The 20,828-nt window shown below is 36.9% G+C and overlaps 1 protein-coding gene across 1 annotated transcript in view; it reads left to right on the top strand.

Annotated features, from left to right (window-relative positions):
- The window catches only part of DDX10 (DEAD-box helicase 10), a 263,094-nt gene that overhangs the window by 20,197 nt on the left and 222,069 nt on the right, over nucleotides 1-20,828 (top strand). Inside the window, exons 7-9 of the mRNA XM_053670437.1 lie at nucleotides 3,547-3,673; nucleotides 7,369-7,531; nucleotides 12,615-12,699. Of these exons, the coding sequence (XP_053526412.1) occupies nucleotides 3,547-3,673; nucleotides 7,369-7,531; nucleotides 12,615-12,699 (375 nt within the window). The remainder of the gene's footprint in view (nucleotides 1-3,546; nucleotides 3,674-7,368; nucleotides 7,532-12,614; nucleotides 12,700-20,828) is intronic.

Raw genomic sequence — 20,828 nt, 5'->3', positions numbered from 1 at the left:
AAACAAATCGACAAACAACAAATGCTGGCGAGGCTGTGGAGAAAAGGGAACCCTAGTGCACTATTGGTGGGAATGCAGACTGGTGCAGCCACTGTGGAAAACAGTATGGAATTTCCTCAAAAAACTAAAAATGGGACTGCCTTTAGTTTTATATTTAATCCAGCTTCCGCAGTTAATTCTGTAGACTTCATGTGACAAACACAAGGCCAGTGGGCAGAATGTGGCCCTCCACCTTGTTTTATCTGGCCTGGCACCTTGTTTCTACCTGGAGGTAGCGGCAAGCTGTTGCTTAACTGTTAAGGAGTAGTTACATTTATACAGTCCTAAAATTACATTTGGCCCTTTGAAGGCAATGGTGAGGCTGATGTGGCCCCTGGTGAAAATGAGTTTGACACCCCTGCTCTAGGCCAAAGGGTTAATCTGATATAAACAGCCCCTCTATGAAAGGAATGATAGCTTTGTAACCTGATAATTTTAGCAGTCCTAATTTGTTGTTTCATTAGGTTTTGCAAAATTGTGGCTTCTGTTATTTTTTAACTGGAGTACTTTTATATCAAACATTTTTCTCATGCCAAGTACTTGATTATCTGAGGTTCATTTCTTACAAGAAGGTTAGAATACCAGAGTACAGTCATCCCTCGCTATATCACGGTTCACTTATTGCGGCTTCACTGTATCTAAGGCAATAAGTAAACTGCGATACAGCGAGGGATGACTGTATGCTTCACTGGTGAGTACCCATGTAGAATTTTATAGGTTGTTAAAATTAGGTAGGTTTAAGAGTGTAGAAAGAGTTTAAGAGCATATGAAGTGTCTGTAAGAGTGTGGGAAAGGTTAATAAGAGAGTGGGAAAGGTTTATAGGAGTGTGGGGAGGGTTTATAAAGCCTCAAAAATATATATAAATAATAAAATAAATATACCACCGCTATTTCGCGTATTTTCTTGTATCGCGGGGGTCTCCAAAACGTAACTCCCACGGTAGGTGAGGGATTATGGTATATGCTTCATTCTCTTAACAGAATTTAGACTAAAGAGTTGCTTCCCTAACTTTTTCAAAAGTGAGCAGTTTTTAAAAAAATTAAAATGAACTCATAGATTTAATGACATGATAAATTCATTATTTACTGATATTAACTCATACATTTAAACATACTAAATTTTCTGTCCTTCAATAGAAATTACTGTATTTTTAATATTCACGTTGTTTTGCACCATCTCAAACTTAGTTAATGGGAAGTTCTTTAAGTTGCTACCTGGATTCTTTCAACACATCCAGTAGTTTTGGCTTCCATGCTTTCTGGTGTTCTAGGTTCATCTTATGTTTGCATTCCGTATGCAGTTCTTTGGCAGAATATTGTGTTTAGAGACCATAGTCTAGGTCCTAGGGAGATGGTCATTGTGTTCAGGGTTTTCAGTGGACAGTTGTTTTTTTTAAGAGAAAACATTTTTTTTCCTTTACAAATCAAATTTAAGATTGCAGTGTTTTACTCAGCTTCTTTGATTTTTATGAGGGTGGGGCACCCAAAGAAATCTGGAATTACCTTCTGGAGGAAGGCAGGCCCCTTGTAGTACAGGCTTCCCCTGCTAGGTAAGTGTTATAGGAACCCATCTGTATCAGTGTACCAGCTGGCATTGTGACAGGCTGCATTTGGCTTCAGTAAAAATTTTTTTAAGGCCTTTTAAGCATATTTGACCATTTCATGATGGGTGATTCATGAGCACACCTTTCCACACTACGCTGATTGTTTGGCAGTTTTAGACCAAAAAATGTCATGATCCTCATGCCCCCACCCTCCCTAGTCACCTGATCTTTCCACCAGTGATGTTTTTTTATTTCCCCGGATGAATAAAGTCCTCAAAGGGAAATGTTTTGCCGATGTGGAAGAGGTTTGAAACAAAAAGTGGCATAAGCACTAAAACTGATCAAAACTGATGAGTTCAAAAACTGTTTTGAGCAGTGGTGAGAACATCTCCATAGGTGTATTGCATCATATGAAGAATACTTTGAAGGGGACTAAAGTTTAAACATGTAAGAATAAATACATATGTAAGAATAAATACACAATTTTTTATAAATTCAGTTTATTTGAGTCTCTCGTCATATATATATGTATTTTTTCCTTATGCCGAAAATCTTCATTCCTAATGTCTTTAACCTACTTGTTCCATTTATCAGTATATCTAAAATGTCAGGATAATACCAGTAATGTTGCTGACTAACAACATGATTATTTAAGAACATTTAAGATTCCTTTGTATTTCTTTTTTGCCTTATGTATCCCAATAAAAATGTAATAATCCAAATTCCTTTGAAATTCCTTTGTCATTAAGCTACCAGCTTTATACATCTTTAGGCTTATTTGTTTTTTAAATTAAATTTAATTAATTTGGTTCAGTATATTCCCCTATGAATAATCTTTTTAGTGTTTGTTTTGTTGCCCTCTTTTAAAGGATAAGCAGACGCACAAGGATGCTTGTGTGCATCAGTGTGTTTGTGTATATTTTGTGTATCCCAGCCCAGATAAATGGTACCAAATTCTATGTACAATTCTGTTCTTAACAGTATATCCTAGAGGTCACTTTTCAGCAGTATATGGATAGATTCTTCATTCCTTTTTTACATCTGCATGATACTTAATTGTGTACATATATAGTAGTTTGTTCCCCAAGTTCCTGAGTGATGGACATGTGGGTTGATTTTCATGTTTTTGCTTTATAAGTAATGCCATATCTTTTTGTATGTTTATCAGTATTTTTGGGGGACAGAATCTAAAAAAATAGGCTTATTAGTTCAAAGAGTTAAGTATGTATATCTTTTCAACATTTTATTATGAGAAATTTCAAACATTTGGCACAATTGAAAGAATTTTACAGTGAACACCTTACGCTTAACCTACTACCTACATGCTGCCTAATGGTAGTAGCATTCATTGGCTATCCATTTATCCAATCTGTTTAAACTGTACATTTACTTATCTCATTTTTGATGCATTTCACCATAAATTGAAGCCACCTGTATACTTACCCTGGGTATTTCAGTGCACATATCACTAAGTAGTATTCAGTATGTTGAGAGATTTTCTGTCTTGATGTAATTTTTAACTAGAGTGAAATAACAAATTAAGAGTACATTTGCTGAGTTTTGATAAATATGTGTATCTATGTAACCTACTCTCCCGCTAAGATATGGAGGATTACCATTAGCTTAGCAAGTTCCCTCATGCCCCTCAGTTGCTCCTTGACCGTACTTTTTCAGAGGCAACCACTGTGTGTGTGTGTATTTTTGATAGATAATCTTTAGGGGATTTTGAATGTATTTTAGTGATAGGTTGAATTTATTTCCTAAAGGACAGTAGAGAAGTTAAGTTCTCTTTTGGAGGTAGGTGTGTGTGGGGGGGAGAGAGAGAGAGAGAGAGAGAGAAAAGGGTAGGTAGGTAGGTATTTGAAAGGCATGCAACTGTTACCATTTGTGTTCTTTTGGTCTGGATTTCAAAGTTACCAACATGGCATATTCTTAATGTTTTTCCTCCTTTTGTTTCCGTAAGCACCCCTGCCACTTTGGAACAGAACTACATAGTTTGTGAGCTGCAGCAGAAAATAAGTGTACTGTACTCCTTTTTGAGGAGCCACCTGAAGAAGAAAAGTATTGTGTTTTTCTCCAGTTGTAAAGAGGTACTGAAAGTTTATAGTTTTTAAGTTATTCATGTTGGCTTATCCTTTTAAAATACCAGATTTCAGATAGACAAATAGCAGTTTCTTTTCTGTTCTAGTAAGTACAGTGCTGATGTGGTGAGGGATCTGCCGATAGAGAATCCTGTGTCTTTGTTTTAAAGGAATTCGTGGATGAAACTATAAGCCCCATAAGGAAGAAACTGTCATTTTACTTCTGTATTGTTAGTACCTAGTAAAATACTTTAGAACATAATAGCCTTCCAATACTGGCAGAGTGAACAGTGGAATGACTAGACTAACTGGAGGTCTACAAATAAGGGATCCAGTGATGTATAGGAAAACTAGGTTCCTTCTCTTATGTAGAAGGGACAATGATTGATTTTTGTCACTTTTTTACATTCCCTGATGACATAGTTGTTGGCATATAGTAGGTTGATTCTAGATTTATAACTTTTGGAATAGCTATAAATCATGAGGAGCTGACAAAAAGAAGGATCAAAAGTTTAAAGATATGAAAAAAATGTGTCTTATCATATTTAGCATGATAAATATGAGGCTGAGTTTTCCTCCACCTAATGAGGAAGATAAGTAGTCTCATTTTACCATGGACGGGATGACTTCAGATTTTTGTTTTAGGACCTATTTTAGATTTTTAGAACTTTACATCTCCTAAAGAACGGTTATTTTTGGTATCTATGTATAAGGAAATAGGTTTGAGTTTATTGTTTCTACTCCATAATAATCTACTTTCCATTTTGTCACAGTGGATGAAATAGCCACAACCATTTCCTGTACACGGGCTCCAGATCTTTCCTGCACAAGGCCTTCATTACTGCAGATATCCACTGTCCTGTGTTTTCTCGTCTCCTTATTACTGAATATTGCCCATCTTAAGAATAAAAAACAATTCTCATATCCCTTTCCAGTTGCTGCCTCTTTTTTCTGCACTTCTCCACAGCAAACTCTTTTAATGATTTTTCTCTACATCACTGGCCCATCTCCTCTTCTCTCCTCAGCCCTCCAGAGTCAGCCCTTATTAAGAGATTCAGCTTACCAAAGTCAGTGGTCCGTCATTAGTCCTTACCTTATTTGACTTCTCGGAAGCATATTAAACAGTTGGCCATTCTCTCCTTCTTGAAAGACTTCTTGAGACCTCTGAGACCACACTGGCATGTTTTCCCCTTGCCTTAGACTGCTCTGTTAACCCTCCTTGCTGGTTCTCCTTTACCTGACCATGCAGTTGGGAGTACCTTACATCTCTGTACTCTGCCCTTTTTCCATCTGGACTTTTTCTAAATAACCTCTTCAGGTCTATGGCTTTAAACACTGTCTGTATTCTGGCAGTTGCCAAATCCACACCGGAAACCTTCACCACTTTCTTGAGCCCCAGATTTATCTTCTTGATTACTAGGTATTTCCAGTTGAAGGTCTATAGGTCACCTTAAATTTTAATATAGGAAAAACAATTTCAGATTTTCTTTTCCCTATGATCTACTCCTCATCGTGGTAAATGACTGAATTTTTAGTTCTTTTCTGTCTTTATCCATATTTAGACTATTGATAACTCACATTGGCTCTACCACTTTTCATAACCCCTCATGTTGCACTTTACTCTGAACCATGCTTAACTTTCTCTTACTCCTGGTTGGTCCCTCCATTCCTTTACTTTCTTACAGTAATTCCACATAAGAGCAAGAGTGATCTTTGGAAAGTGGAAGCTGAATACATCACTGCCTGCTGCAGACCTTCCTGTGACTTTTTCGATGCAATTTTGAATTAAACTTCAAACACCTTACTTAGGCTTTAGTCTATAGATATTGTCCACCTCAGCCAGTTTTTCGAGAGCAGGAATTGAAGGGCAATCTTGATTTGGGAGAATCAGATTGCAGAAAGTTTTTGTGGATTCAAATTTGTACTTCCTCAACTTCCCTATCTACTTTTTTGAGATCGGCCTGCCTAAGGTGGCATCTATGGTCTATAGGTTCTTATTTCCCATCTCCTGTTCATTATAGTTCTTTATAAAAGTTTACAAAAGAAAGGCATGTGTTCATCTATCCTTAATGTAATAACATTAAAGGTTCATTGTCTCATGGTCGGAGAACCTTTCTGGCACCAGGGTAGCTACTCAGAAAGTGAGTGACTAAGAACAAGGTAACAAGTCATTTTGTAATTCAGGTAGTTTCTCTTTCTTTACTTTTAACAAAATTTGAAAGGAGACTTACTGGAGTTATTAGTTGACAGATTATTACAAATAAATTTTTTTGGATTTTATTTATTTTTAGAGGGGAAGGGAGGGAGAAAGGGAGAGAGACATCAGTGTGTGGTTGCCTCTTGTGGGCCCCCCACTGGGGACCTGGCCTACAACCCAGGCGTGTGCCCTGACTGGGAATTGAACCCATGACCCTTTGGCTCTCAGGCCAACTCTCAGTCCACTGGGCCACACCAACCAGGGTGGATTATTACAAATAATTTTGTTTGTTAGGATCAAATTTTTTTTTTTACTTTTTTATTGAATTTACTGAATTTATTAGAGTGACACTGGTCAATAAAATTATATAGGTTTCAGGAGTACAATTCTATAAATATGTCGTCTGTATATTGTATTGTGTATTTACCACTTCAAGTTACATCTCCTTTCTGATTTCAGATATTATGAATTTTGAAGTTCATTGTACAGAAGAGTTTAATATCTACGTTAGAAAAAGAAGATGGGAGTAAAATGATGCTGTACTCTGCCTCAGTCTAGCAATCACTAGTAATCATTTATGAATACGTAACCTAAAGACAAATAGTAAAACTACACCAGTCAGCTCCTTTTAGTTCCATAAATTGAGATGATATAGCATCCACTTTTGTATAACTTCCAGATCTTACAAAAATAAAATTATTTTTATGTAACATTAAAAAAAATCAAACTCTAGCATTTCTTGTTTTGCTCAGTTCTATGCTAATAATAATTGTAATAATTTAATACAAGAAGAAAATTTTTATTGCAGCTATGGCCTCAGAAAACTTCGAAATGTTAAAACTGATATACATAATTTTGTTGTATTGTAGAAAATCACGAATTTTGATAGAGTATTCAAAAGACTATAAAGCATACAACCATAAAGATAAAATTCTGTGAGATCGGGACATAAGAGTTCAAGGGGGAAAAGAATTGATGTAGAACTTTTCTGTTAAAGGGGAGTTTCTTCATATTTTAAACTTTTTAAAAAAGTCTTAGTTTTATTTTTTAGAGTAGTTGTTATGCCTGTAGTGAAATTGAGGGGCCCTCGCACACAATGCATAGTCTTTTCATTATTTTTACATCTTAAAAATAATTGGCGGTGGGTATCAAATTCCCCTGCCATTTAGAATCTGTTGGGTATATTTATAAGAAGCTTTAAGTATTTATTGTAAAATATCAATAATACAACAAAAATTACATTCTTTGCAACCAGTTAACTTTGGAAAAATGTCAGATAAAACTTAAAAATGTAAGGGGGCAAATGTCTTTTCAGAATTGTTTTAGGAAGTAATGTTAGCAAAAACACTTTAACACTGTAACTCTACTATGTATCCCTTTCTCTGTTCTCTATATCTTTAATTAGTGAAACTTGTGCTCCTTAAAACGTTTTTCCCTGTTTATCTTGTAAGCTTACTTTGCTGCTTTTATCCAGATGTATCAAACTCATTTTCCTGTTACTACCTAGGTTCAATATCTGTTCCGAGTGTTCTGCCGGCTGCGTCCTGGAATTTCTATCCTTGCCCTGCATGGTCGACAGCAGCAGATGAGAAGAATGGAAGTCTATAATGAATTTGTTCGCAAGAGAGCTGCAGTACTCTTTGCTACTGATATTGCAGCCAGGGGACTGGGTAAGAAAACTTAGGAGAAAGTATTCTGTGATCATGGGAAATATAACTTGCTCATAAATGGGTAGATTTGGGGAATTCCCATAGATTGACTCAAATAACTGGGCTTTTCTTATAAGAGAAAAACAAGTGAATTGGTAAGTGAGATGACTTAGTGTTAAGGATACATCAATTATGCTTTTTGTGATATTTTCATCTTTGTGCTTTTATTGGTTCATGGTAATAACTATATCAGAATCATGAGGAGCTGACAAAAGGAAGGATCAAAAGTTTAAAGATATAAAATATGTGTCTTTGGATCTGGAAACTTGATAAATAATATAGCTTACTTAACAAGGAAAATTGACAAAGTCCACCTTTTCACCAAGCATTCTAGTTTTTATTTTCAAATCATAATGAATGTGTTTAAACTTTCGAAAAGTTACTGTGATAGTAATACAACTGGTGGCTTTGTGTGGGTTGAATGGAAGTAATTACAGGAAAACTAGAGATAATAAATAGGTGATAATTTGAATTCTTCAGTCAGTTTATTTTACTGTGTTAATTATGGCAAATTTTAAACACACAGAGAAGAAGTCTGATGTCCTGTCATATTCTACCCACTTGCAGTAGCTATCCTTTTCATGATTCCTTTTTTTCTCTCTACTTCCTCCTCTGGGAGTATTTTAAAGAATATCTCATGGCATCATGTCAGTTTATTCACATGGAACCGGAGGTAGTAGATAAGTGTATGCATGTTTTTAAAGCTCTCTAGGCTATTTTAGATCATGACTTGGTAGAATCAACATTTTGCATTTATATTGTTTTGATTGTGTCATTATTTGCTAAGGGAAGTAGTGTTCTGTGATTGTCTCCTTTTTTTGTACTTTCTTTAGTATTTTTTCTTTGAATTAATAATTGAAGTTTGCTTAGTTTTGTTTTCCAGTTCCAGTGGTTCTCAAATGTTGTAGCAGATGTCATCTGCCTAGTTGTCTCACAGTTCAAAAAAACAGTCTGGTTCTTTTTCTCTTGAGACTACCTCTTCTGGGAGTCTTCTGTCTCCAGCTGTAACCTAGACTGGTTACTCCACAAGCCTGATGCACATTTGTCATCCTGGGACTTCTGTTTCCAGATCTTTCTTGAATTATTCTTTTTAAAAAATTTTCATTCTCTAATAACTTCTTTTTTTTATTATTATTATTATTTTTATTGATTATGCCATTACATTTGTTCTGTTCCCCCCTCCATTCCCCTCCACCCTGCATACCCCTCCCCCACCATTTCCCCCTTTAGTTCATGAACATGTGTCTCAAATTCTTTAGATTCTATATTTCCCCTACTATTCTTACCCTCCCCCTATCTATTTTCTATCTACTGTCTATGCTACTTATTTTCTGTACCTTCTCCCCCCTTCTCCTCCTCCCACTCCCCTGTTGCTAACCCTCCTTGAGATCTTCATTTCTATGGTTCACTCCTGATCTAGCTGTCCTCTTAGTTTGCTTTTGTTTTAGGTGTGGTTGTTACTAACTGTGAGTTTGCTGTCCTTTCACTGTTCATCTTTTTTATCTTCTTTTTCTTAGGTAAGTCCCTTTAACATTTCATATAATAAGGGCTTGGTGATGATGAACTCCTTGAATTTGGTCTTATCTGAGAAGCACTTTATCTGTCCTTCCATTCTAAATGAAAACTTTGCTGGGTAGAGCAATCTTGGTTGTAGGTCTTTGGTTTTCATGACTTGGAATACCTCTTTCCAGCCCCTTCTTGCCTGTAAGGTCTCTTTTGAGAAATCAGCTGACAGTCTGATGGGAACTCCTTTGTAGGTGACTGTCCCCTTATCTCTTGCTGCTTCTAGGATTCTCTCCTTCATTTTAATCTTGGCTAATGTAATGATGATGTGCCTTGGTGTGTTCCTTCTTGGGTGCAACTTCTTTGGGACTCTCTGAGCTTCCTGGATTTCCTGGAAGTCTATTTCCTTTGCCAGATTGGGGAAATTTTCCTTTATTATTTGTTCAAATAAGTTTTCCACTGGTGGGTGTGCCTTTCCCCCTTCTGGTACCCCAATAATTCGAATGTTGGAACGTTTAAAGATATCCTGGAGGTTCCTAAGCTTCTCCTCATTTTTCTGAATTCTTATTTCTTCATTCTTTTCTGGCTGAATGTTTCTTTCTTCCTTCTGGTCCACTCCCTTGATTTGAGTCCCAATTTTCTTTCCATTACTATTGATTTCCTTTGTATTACCATTCATTTCAATTAGTTTAGCTTCCATATGTTTCTGTAATTTGTGACTAAAATCAACCAGTTCTGTAAGGATCCTGATAACCAGTGTTTTGAACTGTGCATCTGAAAGACTGGCTATTTCTTCATCGCTTAGATCTATCGGTTCTGGGGCTCTGAGTTGTCCTAGAGCCATTTTTGGTCTATTCGTGCTGTTAAGTAAGTGGAGCGAAGCCTTAGTTGTTTACCAGGACGGGGCGACCCAGGACGCTGGTTTGTGATGCTGTGTGTGGGGGCGTGGTCAGAGAGGGAGCAATGGCGGTCCTCTCTGCTAGCCCAGCCAGTCCAGTCACTCCACTCGCCCTGGGCTTGTTTATCCAATCGGAATTGTGCTAGCCTGCTGCCCCGCGCAGGCTTCCCTTCTCACTGGTTTCTCCGCACGCGGATGCGCACGACCGACCAAGACAGCCCGCCGCGCCTCTTCCCTGTGCGCTCCCGTAGCTAGCTTGCATCAGTGCCTTCGGCTGCTCGAGCACCGTGCACCACCTGGGGATTTTTTCTTGCTAACCTGCTCCACTGCTGGTTTTGCTTCTCTTACCGGTTTAGCTGAGCATTTAGTTGTCCTCTGGACTCCGTATTGTCGATTTTCCGTGTGGCTTGGTTGTGATTGTTGTTAAAAATAGTTGTTCTTAGATTTGGTTGTGCACAGAGGCAAGGTGGTTCCTCCACCTACGTCTCCATCTTGGAGGAAGTCCTCTAATAACTTCTTAAGAAAGGTTGCATGGCAGGTAAATTTTTTGAGTTACTGCATATTTGTGTCTCATTCTTGAGTGATGGTTGGGATGGAAATAGAATTGTAGGTTGAAATAATTTTATATTATAGTTTTTGCAGATGTTTTGGAATATTGTTTACCCTCTACTGTTTTGATACTATGGTGGTTATCAGACCCACAACTAGGTTATTTAATATGTTAGTAAACAAGCATGTATATAATTATCAACATTTTAATAAAAATGTTATATTTTATTATAATTTTCCTTTTGTAGTCCTGTGTGTTTTACCGTATTTTGGACCATAAGATGCACCTAGGTTTTAGAGGAGGAAAATAGGAGAAAAATTTTTGAAGCAAAAAATGTGGTAAAATATTTAATCACATAAATAACATAATATTTCACCAATGTAAATGTAAACAGAACTCAGCAGCAGCATTAACAACCATTATTCCTCCCAAATTGGGGCAGGGAGTGGGTCTTATAGTCCGAAAATACAGTACTTCATTTAAAAAAGGGTCAACTCTGACCCATGTGGCTTGGTTGGTTGGGCGTTGTTCTACAAAGTGAAAGGCTCCCGATTTGATTCCTGGTTAGGGTGTGTACCTGGGTTGCAGCTTTGGTCCCCAGTTAGGATGTGTGCAAGAGGCATCTGATTGATGTTTCTCCCTTATATTGGTGTTTCTCTCCTTTTTTCCTCCCGTCCCCTTGCTCTAAAAATAAATAAATAAAATAAAATAATTTTAAAAAAATTAAAAGGGTTTATAGGCTTCAGCTATGGCACAAAGAATGTCAAGAACATTTGTTCTAGTTTATTTTTTAAAGTTTATATGAATATACTCATAAGCAACATACAGTAATTTCTTGGGTGTTAAAGAAGTTTACATAAATGGTATTATGCGTTAGTCTGTGACTGTCTTTTGAAGTCTTTCCAGGTTGATGTGTAAAGATACAATGTATTTTGTAGAGTATGTGATAACATGAATTTATTTATTTTTAAATCCTCACCTGAGGATATATTTGTTGATTTTTTTTAGGTGGGAGGGGGAGAGATTTAGAGAGAGAGAGAGAAAGGAAGGAAGGAGGGAAAGAAGGAAAGAAGGAAACATTGATTGGTTGCTTCCCATACACACCTTGACTGGGGTTCAAACCCACAACCTTTGGTGTATGGGATTATACTCCAATTTACTGAGCTACCCGGCCAGGGCATGGCATGAATTATATATTCATCTCTGGAGTAAAGGATATTTGAGTTTGTCTTTTTAATCCAAAAATGTGCACTGGGTATTCTGAAGCTCTATTCTTATGTAAATGTTTAAGAGTTTCTTTAGAATAGACCAGTATCTTTTTTAAACTTTATTTTATTCTTAAGTTTTTCTCAATTATTTTATTTTTCTAATGGGTGACGTATGTATATAGGTAAAAATGAGTTGTGAGGCAAAGCAGTCCTTACTTTGCCCCTCCTCACTCTTCAAAAGCAACTTAAAATTTGCTATTTCTTCTTTTGGTATTTAGTTTTTTATATTTCTCAGTAATAATTGTATCCTGCCATTTCTTAATTTATTAAGTTTAGAAATTACTAAAGATTTCCTTTCTTCACCTTTCTGTCTTGCCACTCCCATCTTTTTTTTTTTTTAAAGGGCTCAGTCCTTTTTCTAAGATGGAAAGTGATCTGAAAACCTCATAGCAGGTTTTGCTAGGAAATTGGGAGAAGGGCTTAATTTGAATGGAGATTGGAAAAGCAAGAAAAATAAACCTTTATTTAAATTTAGAAACCAATTTTATATAAGTTCAGTAGGAGCCCATGAGAAGTGGTTCTTTTAGGTTATTTAATATCAGGATATTTCATTATTTGTCTAACACAAAGCTGTCTGCCACTGCCGTGTCAGATAAGAAATAATCTTCATATTCAAACACTGTTATTAATTTTGGCTCACTTTTTCAAAGAATTGTTTATTATCTCTTGGTTCATGCCGTTAATTTTATTTTTAATAGAGTTCACAGGTGTTATCTATCAGTTTGATGTGACAGAAAGTCCTGGCAAGCAATATTGTAAAATAAAAATAGTGCAGGAGGGCAGATCTTGAAACTGACTTGCTAACTTGATATTCCTTCTGTACAGACTTCCCAGCTGTGAATTGGGTTCTTCAGTTTGATTGTCCAGAAGATGCCAACACATATATTCATCGAGCAGGTAGATCTGCCAGGTAGGTGAGCTTGCCCATTTCTTTGCTTGTGGTGCTATATGAATTAAAAAAAACGTGTTTGTAGAACTGCAGACCAAGAACAGAGGAATTCAGGTAAGTGAGTAACTGGTTCGGCATTTTTGTGGAGAGCAATTGGTCAGGTGTCGTAAGTCATTCAGGCTGAGATTTGATGGTTACTGCTGAGAAAAATCCATGAAAGCCTTATATTATTATTTTTTTTTGTTCTAACTTTCCTTACTTACTAGGCTTTTTATAAGAATTGCTTATTGAACATCATCTCACTGAATCCTAATGACCCATCAGTAAGGTATAGGAATGTTATATACAATACCTATTTTCAGATACGGAAACTGAGTCTTTGAGCAGTTAAAAAGTTTGTTTGAAGATCCACAGAGCCAGGGTTTGAATCCAGTCAGTCTGACTTTTCTACTCTAGATCTGTACTCTCACCTTTTGTGGTGTGGGCTCTGAGGGAAGGTGGTTTTGAATCACAGGTTCCTCTCTTCCTTTTTTCTTCTTCTTTTTCTTTTTTCCTAGTGTGGAAATTAGAGACATTGCTGGAGGCTACTGTGAAATACTCCCTTTTCTTTATGTCTCCACTTCCTATTCTATAAAAGCACCCTGTATATGTCAGTAAGCTGTGGGGAAACTGTAAAAAAATATAGCAAAGTCTCAATCATTTGGGAGTAAGTGGCATAGAAAGGTATCTAAGTGAATGGAAAGAATAACAAATGTCATTGTTACTGGGTTGCAGTGAAGTTGGAAGATGTGTACTGCTAGTAGAATTGTAAATGGTTAGCATCTTCCTGGTAGATAACATTTTATAATTCTTATCAAAAGTCTTAGAAGTCTTGCCCTGGCTGGTGTAGCTCAGTGGATTGAGCTTGGGCCTGCGAACCAGAAGGTCGCGGTTTGATTCCCAGTCAGGGCACATGCCTGGGTTGCAGGCCGGTTCCCAGTGGGGGATGCATGAGAGGCAACCATACATTGATACTTCTCTCCCTCTCTCCTTCCCTTCCCCTCTAAAGATAAATAAATAAAAAGTCTTAAAAAAAGTCTTAGAAGTCTTCCTTTTGACTAAGTAACTCCACATCCAGAAATTAATCTAAAAAAAAAAATAGAGATAGAAAAAGTTTCAGTGAAGATGTTCCTCTTTTTTATATTTGTAATGGTTAAAAGAATTAAAAACAGCCTAAATAATAACCACAATAGGGTTATGATTAATTGTGATTAGCCATCCATAGATTATTACTTTGGTTTTCCATTTCGATACTACTTTTTTTCTCATCAAAACTGGGTGACTATTTATAATAGGAATGTCTGCGAAACAGTAGAACTGTTAATGATGGCAGACACAGTAAATGGAACAGGTTACTTCAGATTTTTAAACCACCAACTTTTGTTTAATGGTTTCCCAGGATGGCAGGATTTTTAGACCCCAGATTTGAATCCCCACCCATCCAGAGACTCATTCTCCATTAAGGTTTGCTCTTCTATTTGCCTGCATCTCTTTTGGCAAGTGGCTCAAATGTCCTCTATCCCTTGTTTATCTATGAAGTCCCTTTGGTGTTCAGTTCTTTTAAATATCTTTGTGTCCACAGTTCTCAGGTGGCTTTAAAGACATTTTTTTCTTTTTGTTTGTGTCTGGTGAATTCTCTTCTTGTTTGTTTCAGCTTAAGTGAAGGTTTTTCATATCCTTTTAGAGCCTAAGAAGAAGATAGAGCTCTTTCTTTCTCTTTGTTTTCTAATTATCATAAAATGTTTGAATATTTAAATATTTTTGAATTGATTCACTGTTAGACCATGGGCTGTTAAACATGGGCTATAATCAAAGTGTACTCACTTAAATACTTTTCTTTAGACCCCAACATGAGAAGAGAGAATAGTACAATAGCAAAGGATGAAGCTTTTAAAAATAGGATATATGTACTAGAGGGTTAAAAAGTAAGTTTTTTATTGCAGTTACATAATTTGAATAAGCAACAGGGTTGAACTGGCTTCTGTGTATGATGTCTTTCTGCATTCAGACAAACGTGCCTTTAGAATGATGACATTTCGATTTTAATGATCTAATGAGACCTGGGTAGAAAAGCAACCTTGCTTTCCATTTTGTAAGAAGGTGCATGGTGTGTCTGTCAGTGTTCTTCGATATCTTGGATACATGTTCAGATTATCTTGCATAGTGAGAGATATTCAGAAGTTTGTTTTCTTAATATTCAGAAGTTTCTAATTGTGGTTGTTGGAACGAATGTTTCTCCATTGTTTAATTCCCCTCAACAGATGTGTAACATGTGTGAATTTGCACAGGTACCCTTGTACATATTGTGGACCCAGGGCCTCTAGGTAGATAAAGTGGGATCTAGTCTCTCACTGGCATGTTGGACCAGGGGCATATGCGTTTAGATGTGCCATTGGTGTTAGCATGGGCAGGAAAACCGATTCTTTTATAGAACACATTTAACAGTATTTAAAATTATTATTCCTATGTGAAGAGTATTGAACATTTTAGAGCTTCAGGAAAATGTCCATAAAGGGCAAATATTTCAGGGTTTTTGTTTCTTGGAGAAATTGTTAAAAATGTTAATATAGTTGAGCCCTGGCCTGTGTGGCTCAGTTGGTTGGAGTGTTGTCCCATAACTGAAAGGTTGCAGGTTTGATTCCTGGTCAGGGAAAATACCTTGGTTGCAGGGTTGATCCTTGATCCCCAATCCTGATCTATACTTTTCTCTCACATTGATGTTTGTCTCTCTGCCTTCCTCCCTCTCTTTAAAAGCAATCAATAAATGTCCTGGGGTAAGGATAAAATTTTTTTTAAAAAGGTTATGTAGTTGAACATGCCATGGTGGACATGAAATTGGTCTTCGTGACTGGAGATGAGGAGGTAGAACAGCATCAAGATTGTGTTTTAAGAGAGAAAATACTAATTTGAAAAAGTATTGTAATGCAATTTCTAATGTGGCCATTAATTTTTAAATTACGAGCTTGTTTGAGCCTTCATAACCAATTAAAAATCCTTTGAATTGACACTTTCTGATGTATAGTGAATGGAATGGTTTAGGATACGTAATGTGTATTTTTTCTTTGGCGATTTAGTAAGAAATGACTAAATTGCAGTTTTAAAAGTTCCCATTAATGGGTTTAGAGGTAATTAGAAAGTTTTGTGGGCCATGAGCCTGGATAATTGAATTGAATAAAGGCTAAACTAAAATTTGAAACTAATTAAAATCCTTTCCATATGCTGTAATTAAAACCAGGTTGCCAGATAGTGTTTGCTTTTGGAATTGAACTATGATATATAAATATAGAGAAAATCACTGCTTTGTGGCAAAATAGGTAAGGTTTAAGGAAATAGTTTTTTATTTTCTGTGTTTTAGCTAAGTGAAAATAAAGGGTGATTCATTTACTTGTTGCCTTGAACTACTTACTCTGTTTTAATTTATTCACCTGTCTAATGTTTTTATGATATTTAACAATTGAGAAAAATTTCCCTCTGTTTTTCATAATCATTCATATATATATATATAAATATTTGAATATATAAATATATTTATACATAAAAATATAAAATATATATATTTATTTAATGTAGTGATCTTTAGAGACAAATAAGGCAAGGGATCCAAATCTGGTTTTATAAAGCTGTGTTCTGTGATACTTTTACCACTTAAAAGTGATTGTCTTTAGGGCTTGCAGTTTTTGGTACTCACAAAATCAAGCTCTTCCACTTCTTATAAAAATGCCCAGTTTGAAAATGATTTGTAAATAGAAAGTAGGTACACATCAGATACTCCTAATTTTTTAAATGCTTTCATTTTGGGAGTGTTGTGGGGTCGGGGGCCTGTGGGTAGAAGGTAGATATTCATGTAACTGTTTATATTGAGAGTTGATATATGAGAGTTGGGGATCTATGTAACTGTTTTGTTTTCCAGAGTAGTGGTAAAGTCCAGGTATATTCCAGTTGCACCTTATTTGCCTTGGCTGCATTTTGTGGACCTGATTTTGTTTGGTAGTGATTCAAGTGATTCCGCTAGGGGACAGCAGAGGACAGTTCTTTTCATTGCACACTCACAGCAGTTTGGATCCACAACAGCAAATACGCAGATGGAAAGTGGTTTACATTTCTAATGTGATAACTTGCGAAGAGTTTTTGGTGCTTGTTTTGTGGAAAATACTGGAACTTTATGGAATAGATAATGAAAAAATTTAAATGTCTTTAATTGGTTTATAAATTAAAATAATAAAAGTGAAAAGACAATTTCCATAAGCATTAATTTACTGAAGCTTACTATGTATATCTTAGATTTCAGGTAGGAACAATCTTTGCTAGTGAAAATTCTTACTTTTTTTATTCTTTTAGAGTAGACTTATGAAGAGTCTATCTGAAGTCCATTCCTCTTGTGCGGAGGCTGTTGCTTCTGCCTTTGTTAGTATGTAGAATTTAAAGCTTAGGAAAAAAGGGCACGATCAGTTCTTTATTTTGCATCAAGAAGCATTGAGGAGCTGGAATAGAAAGAATATGACTAGTCTAGCTGTTGAGGTGAGTAAAAGGGCTGATATTTCTTAGGAGTCTCTCATCTCCCAGGCACTCCCCCCTTGCCTCCCTGCTGCCCTCAACAGAGCAGGCAGAGTGATCCTTTGAAAACACAAGTAAAATCATGTTACTCCTCTGATGGCTTCCCATCTCACTCAGTACAAGATGAAGACCTTCTTGCTTATACTGTGCATCCTTCCACCACCTCCTCCCCCCCCCCGGCCCACTGTCACACAACCCTGTTTTCCCATTATTTCTCCACTTGTTTGCTCCACTCCACACTGGTCTTGCTGTTTCTCTTACCCACCAGGCATGTTTTTGTCTTAGGGCCTTTGTATTATTTGTTTCTTCTGCAATGCTTTTTTGTTAAGTATCCACATGGCTATCTTTCTTACCTTGCCCCAACCACTCCTCCTTACCTTGCTCTCTATATTTTTTCATAGCACTTAACACCTTTAAATATACTAGAGCATGTGCTTATATTTATTGTTTGCTTTTCATTCTTTTTCCAAGAGTGTAAGCTTCATAAAGGCAAGGAAGGTTGTGTACTTAATTGAGGTGCCTTGAGTGCTCAGAACGGTTTGGCTCAGAGTAGACATTTGAGATAACACAATTAGTTTCTCAAATCAGATGCAGTAATTAGAGATCGTATCTAATATATTAATTAACTATTTCAATTTTACACATTACCCCACAATTTAGTGGCTTAAAGAACTGTATATTACAGTTTTGGGGGGTCATCTGGATCTCTGGCTATTGGTCAGTGATATATTCTTAATCTGTTAAAACTTAGTTTAGTGTATATTTTTTGTATGTGTGTATGTGTGACAGTCAAGGTGTCACACAGCACTTTGAGATTCAACTGGATATGGATCCTTTTCCAAGTTCACTCACATTCCTGTTGCTAGCATTGCTTTCCTTGCTGACTTGCTCAGAGGTGCCATTCAGTTCCTTTGTATGTGGTTGTCCTCTTTTTAGGGCTTCTCACAGCATGGCAGCTGGCCTCATCAGAGAGAGCAAATGAGAGGGGAAATGGCAGTACGATGGAAGGTGCAATGTCTTTTATGACCTAGACACGGAAGTCACACTCCATCTTATCTGTAGTATCCTAGTGGATACACAAATTAGCACAATTCATTGTGTGGGGGATGTCTACAGGAGTGTGGATACAAGAAGGCCTGAATTACTGGTAGTCATTTTAGAAACTGCCTAATACATCTCATATCAAACTTTCATAATTTCAAGGAAAAAGGAAATCATATGGGAGGCAGGAAAGGTCTGGGACTTTCAACACAGTCACACTGGTTTATTCTTGCACATCAGGGCGTGCTCTGGCCCAGACTAACCTCAAAGTTTGTGAGTGGTGTGTGTGGCTTATCACTTACACAGATGGGCCATTGGTAGACTCAATTATGAGGTTGACTGTGGTGACTTACCTCCTGAATTCATAGACTGTAAATAAACTGGTGCATCCTGTTAACAATATCTCATAGTGAGGACCCTCAAACTAACAAATTTTCAATGTTTGTCCCTAAGGAGGCCTGTCACTAGTATGCTCATGAAGGGATTTGACTATTCCTTTTTATTTTTTTAATCGAGGAAGACTTGTTACTTCTCTTGTACCCACATAGGGCATGCTTGAATTGTAGCTTAGCCACTTCCTAACATGCAATAAATATCTGAGTGAATAAATAAACAAACTCATTTAAACTTTAATGTGTCTGAGCTGATTCAGGAAGTACCAAGGCTGGGATTATACTTGGATCTTCCTGACTCTACAACTCATGTTCTTGCCAGTGTGCCCAAAGCAGCTGGTTACTTAAAGAATATATTGTTATTATTATTATTATTATTATTATTATTATTATTTTAAAAGGAGCAAGTTCCAGGAGTCTAGGAATCTTTATTGTTTGACTAGCAGAACACAAAACCATGCAGAAGTCTCCAAGGAGATGATGGCCAGTCTGACTGCTGTTTGCCCTGTGGTCCTTCATCTCCTCAGCACTTAACATATTTTCTTTTAAAAATATTAGACATTTACTGCGATCACAAATGCAGTCCATGAGTGAATAAATAAATGGATTATCTTTTAAACGCCACCCCCAATGCTCCTTTAGAAAAAAGTGGTAAATGTCTCTTTGTAGCCTATTTGGCCATAGTTGTCTCAACTCTGGTTTTAAAAACAGTCTGCAACTTAATGTTTTTAGAGCCTTTCTTGAACTCTAGCTCACTCTGTTAGAGTAGTCTTCTGATACTGCTGACAGTCTTTAAAAAGTGATGATGGTAACTGGACATGTCATTGAAGGCAACTGGGAGGGGTGTTCAGCAGACTGAAGATCATTGGGAAATTGTACAGAGGCAAACCTTCAATTAAATCTAGAATAAAGCTAGGATAACTCTTTTAGCTCCTTCAGTTAAAGCTAGAAGAATGTCATGCTTTGTGGCTGACCTAGCCATGGCCACTAGTCCATTTCTTGTCAGGATGGTTCCTGTTAAGGCTCCACTCGTGATGTAGTTCCAGAGATCCTCCTTCCCTCTGACTCAAGCCATTACTGCAGTCGATGATGGAAAACACGTCCCCAGACTGCAAAGCTACCTTCCAGCTGTGGAACCCTGGTTTTCATAGCTGTCAGCTTCCCTGGTAGTCTGTGATTTACTCCCACTGGAGAATAGCAAAAACCTACCCTTCACAACAGCATGGATGGAACTGGAAAGCATTATGCTGAGTGAAATAGGCCAGGTGTTGAAAGACAAATACCATGTGATCTCACCTTTGACAGGAAGCTAAACAACAAAACAAACAAGCAAGCAAAATATAACCAAAGACACTGAAATAGAGAACAGGGGGACAGTGACCAGAGGGGAGAGGAGAGGGAATTTCAGGGGAAAAGGGGAAGGATTTACAGGAACTAGTATAAAGGACACATGGACAACAACTAAGGGGGGTGGAAATGGGAGGGAGGTGGGGAGCACTGAGGGGGTGGGCTGGGATGGGAGTAAAAGACAGAAAACTGTACTTTAACAATAATTAAATAAATTAAAAAATATGTATAAAAAGGCAGAGGTTACAAAAAGATGTCATTTAAAAGTAACTGCAAAATTTCTTTCAAAATGTAGAGATTTTTGTTAATAAAAGACAAAAATCCATAATGAAAAAAAAACCTTTTGATTGCTTGAAAGACACTACCACCTTGGTGCCCACCACAGTTGTCCACAGTTAGCCACAGCAGGGCTGTCACTCCTCCATCTTGACCCTAAGGCAGCTGTTTCTATTTAGTGAAGTTTAGTGGCTGCTCCTCCCATGCAGGGATTTTAGGTTGCATGAAAGGCACTTGGAGAAGTAAGGTAGGTCACTTTAATTTGCTGTCATTCATGGCTGTGCATTAGAATATATGCATTTTTCTTCTTTATTTGGGCCTGAGAAAGACATACCATACCCCACAATTGATCAGACACTGTCAAAAGTCCAGAAACTTGGGTTTGGCTCTGTCATCTGATGGCTGTGTAACCTCGGAAAAGTTATTAATCTCTTTAAGTCTCAGTTTCTTCTCCTGTAAAATGGGATTAATCATAGCCAAATCACTATCCTGAAAGTATAA

This window comes from Artibeus jamaicensis, unplaced genomic scaffold (assembly GCF_021234435.1).
Source record: "Artibeus jamaicensis isolate MK-2021 breed Jamaican fruit bat unplaced genomic scaffold, CSHL_Jam_final contig_585, whole genome shotgun sequence".
Classification (NCBI taxonomy): Eukaryota; Metazoa; Chordata; class Mammalia; order Chiroptera; family Phyllostomidae; genus Artibeus; species Artibeus jamaicensis.
The sequence above is the reverse complement of the archived record's forward strand: the minus strand, read 5'-3'. Positions and strand labels throughout refer to the sequence as shown.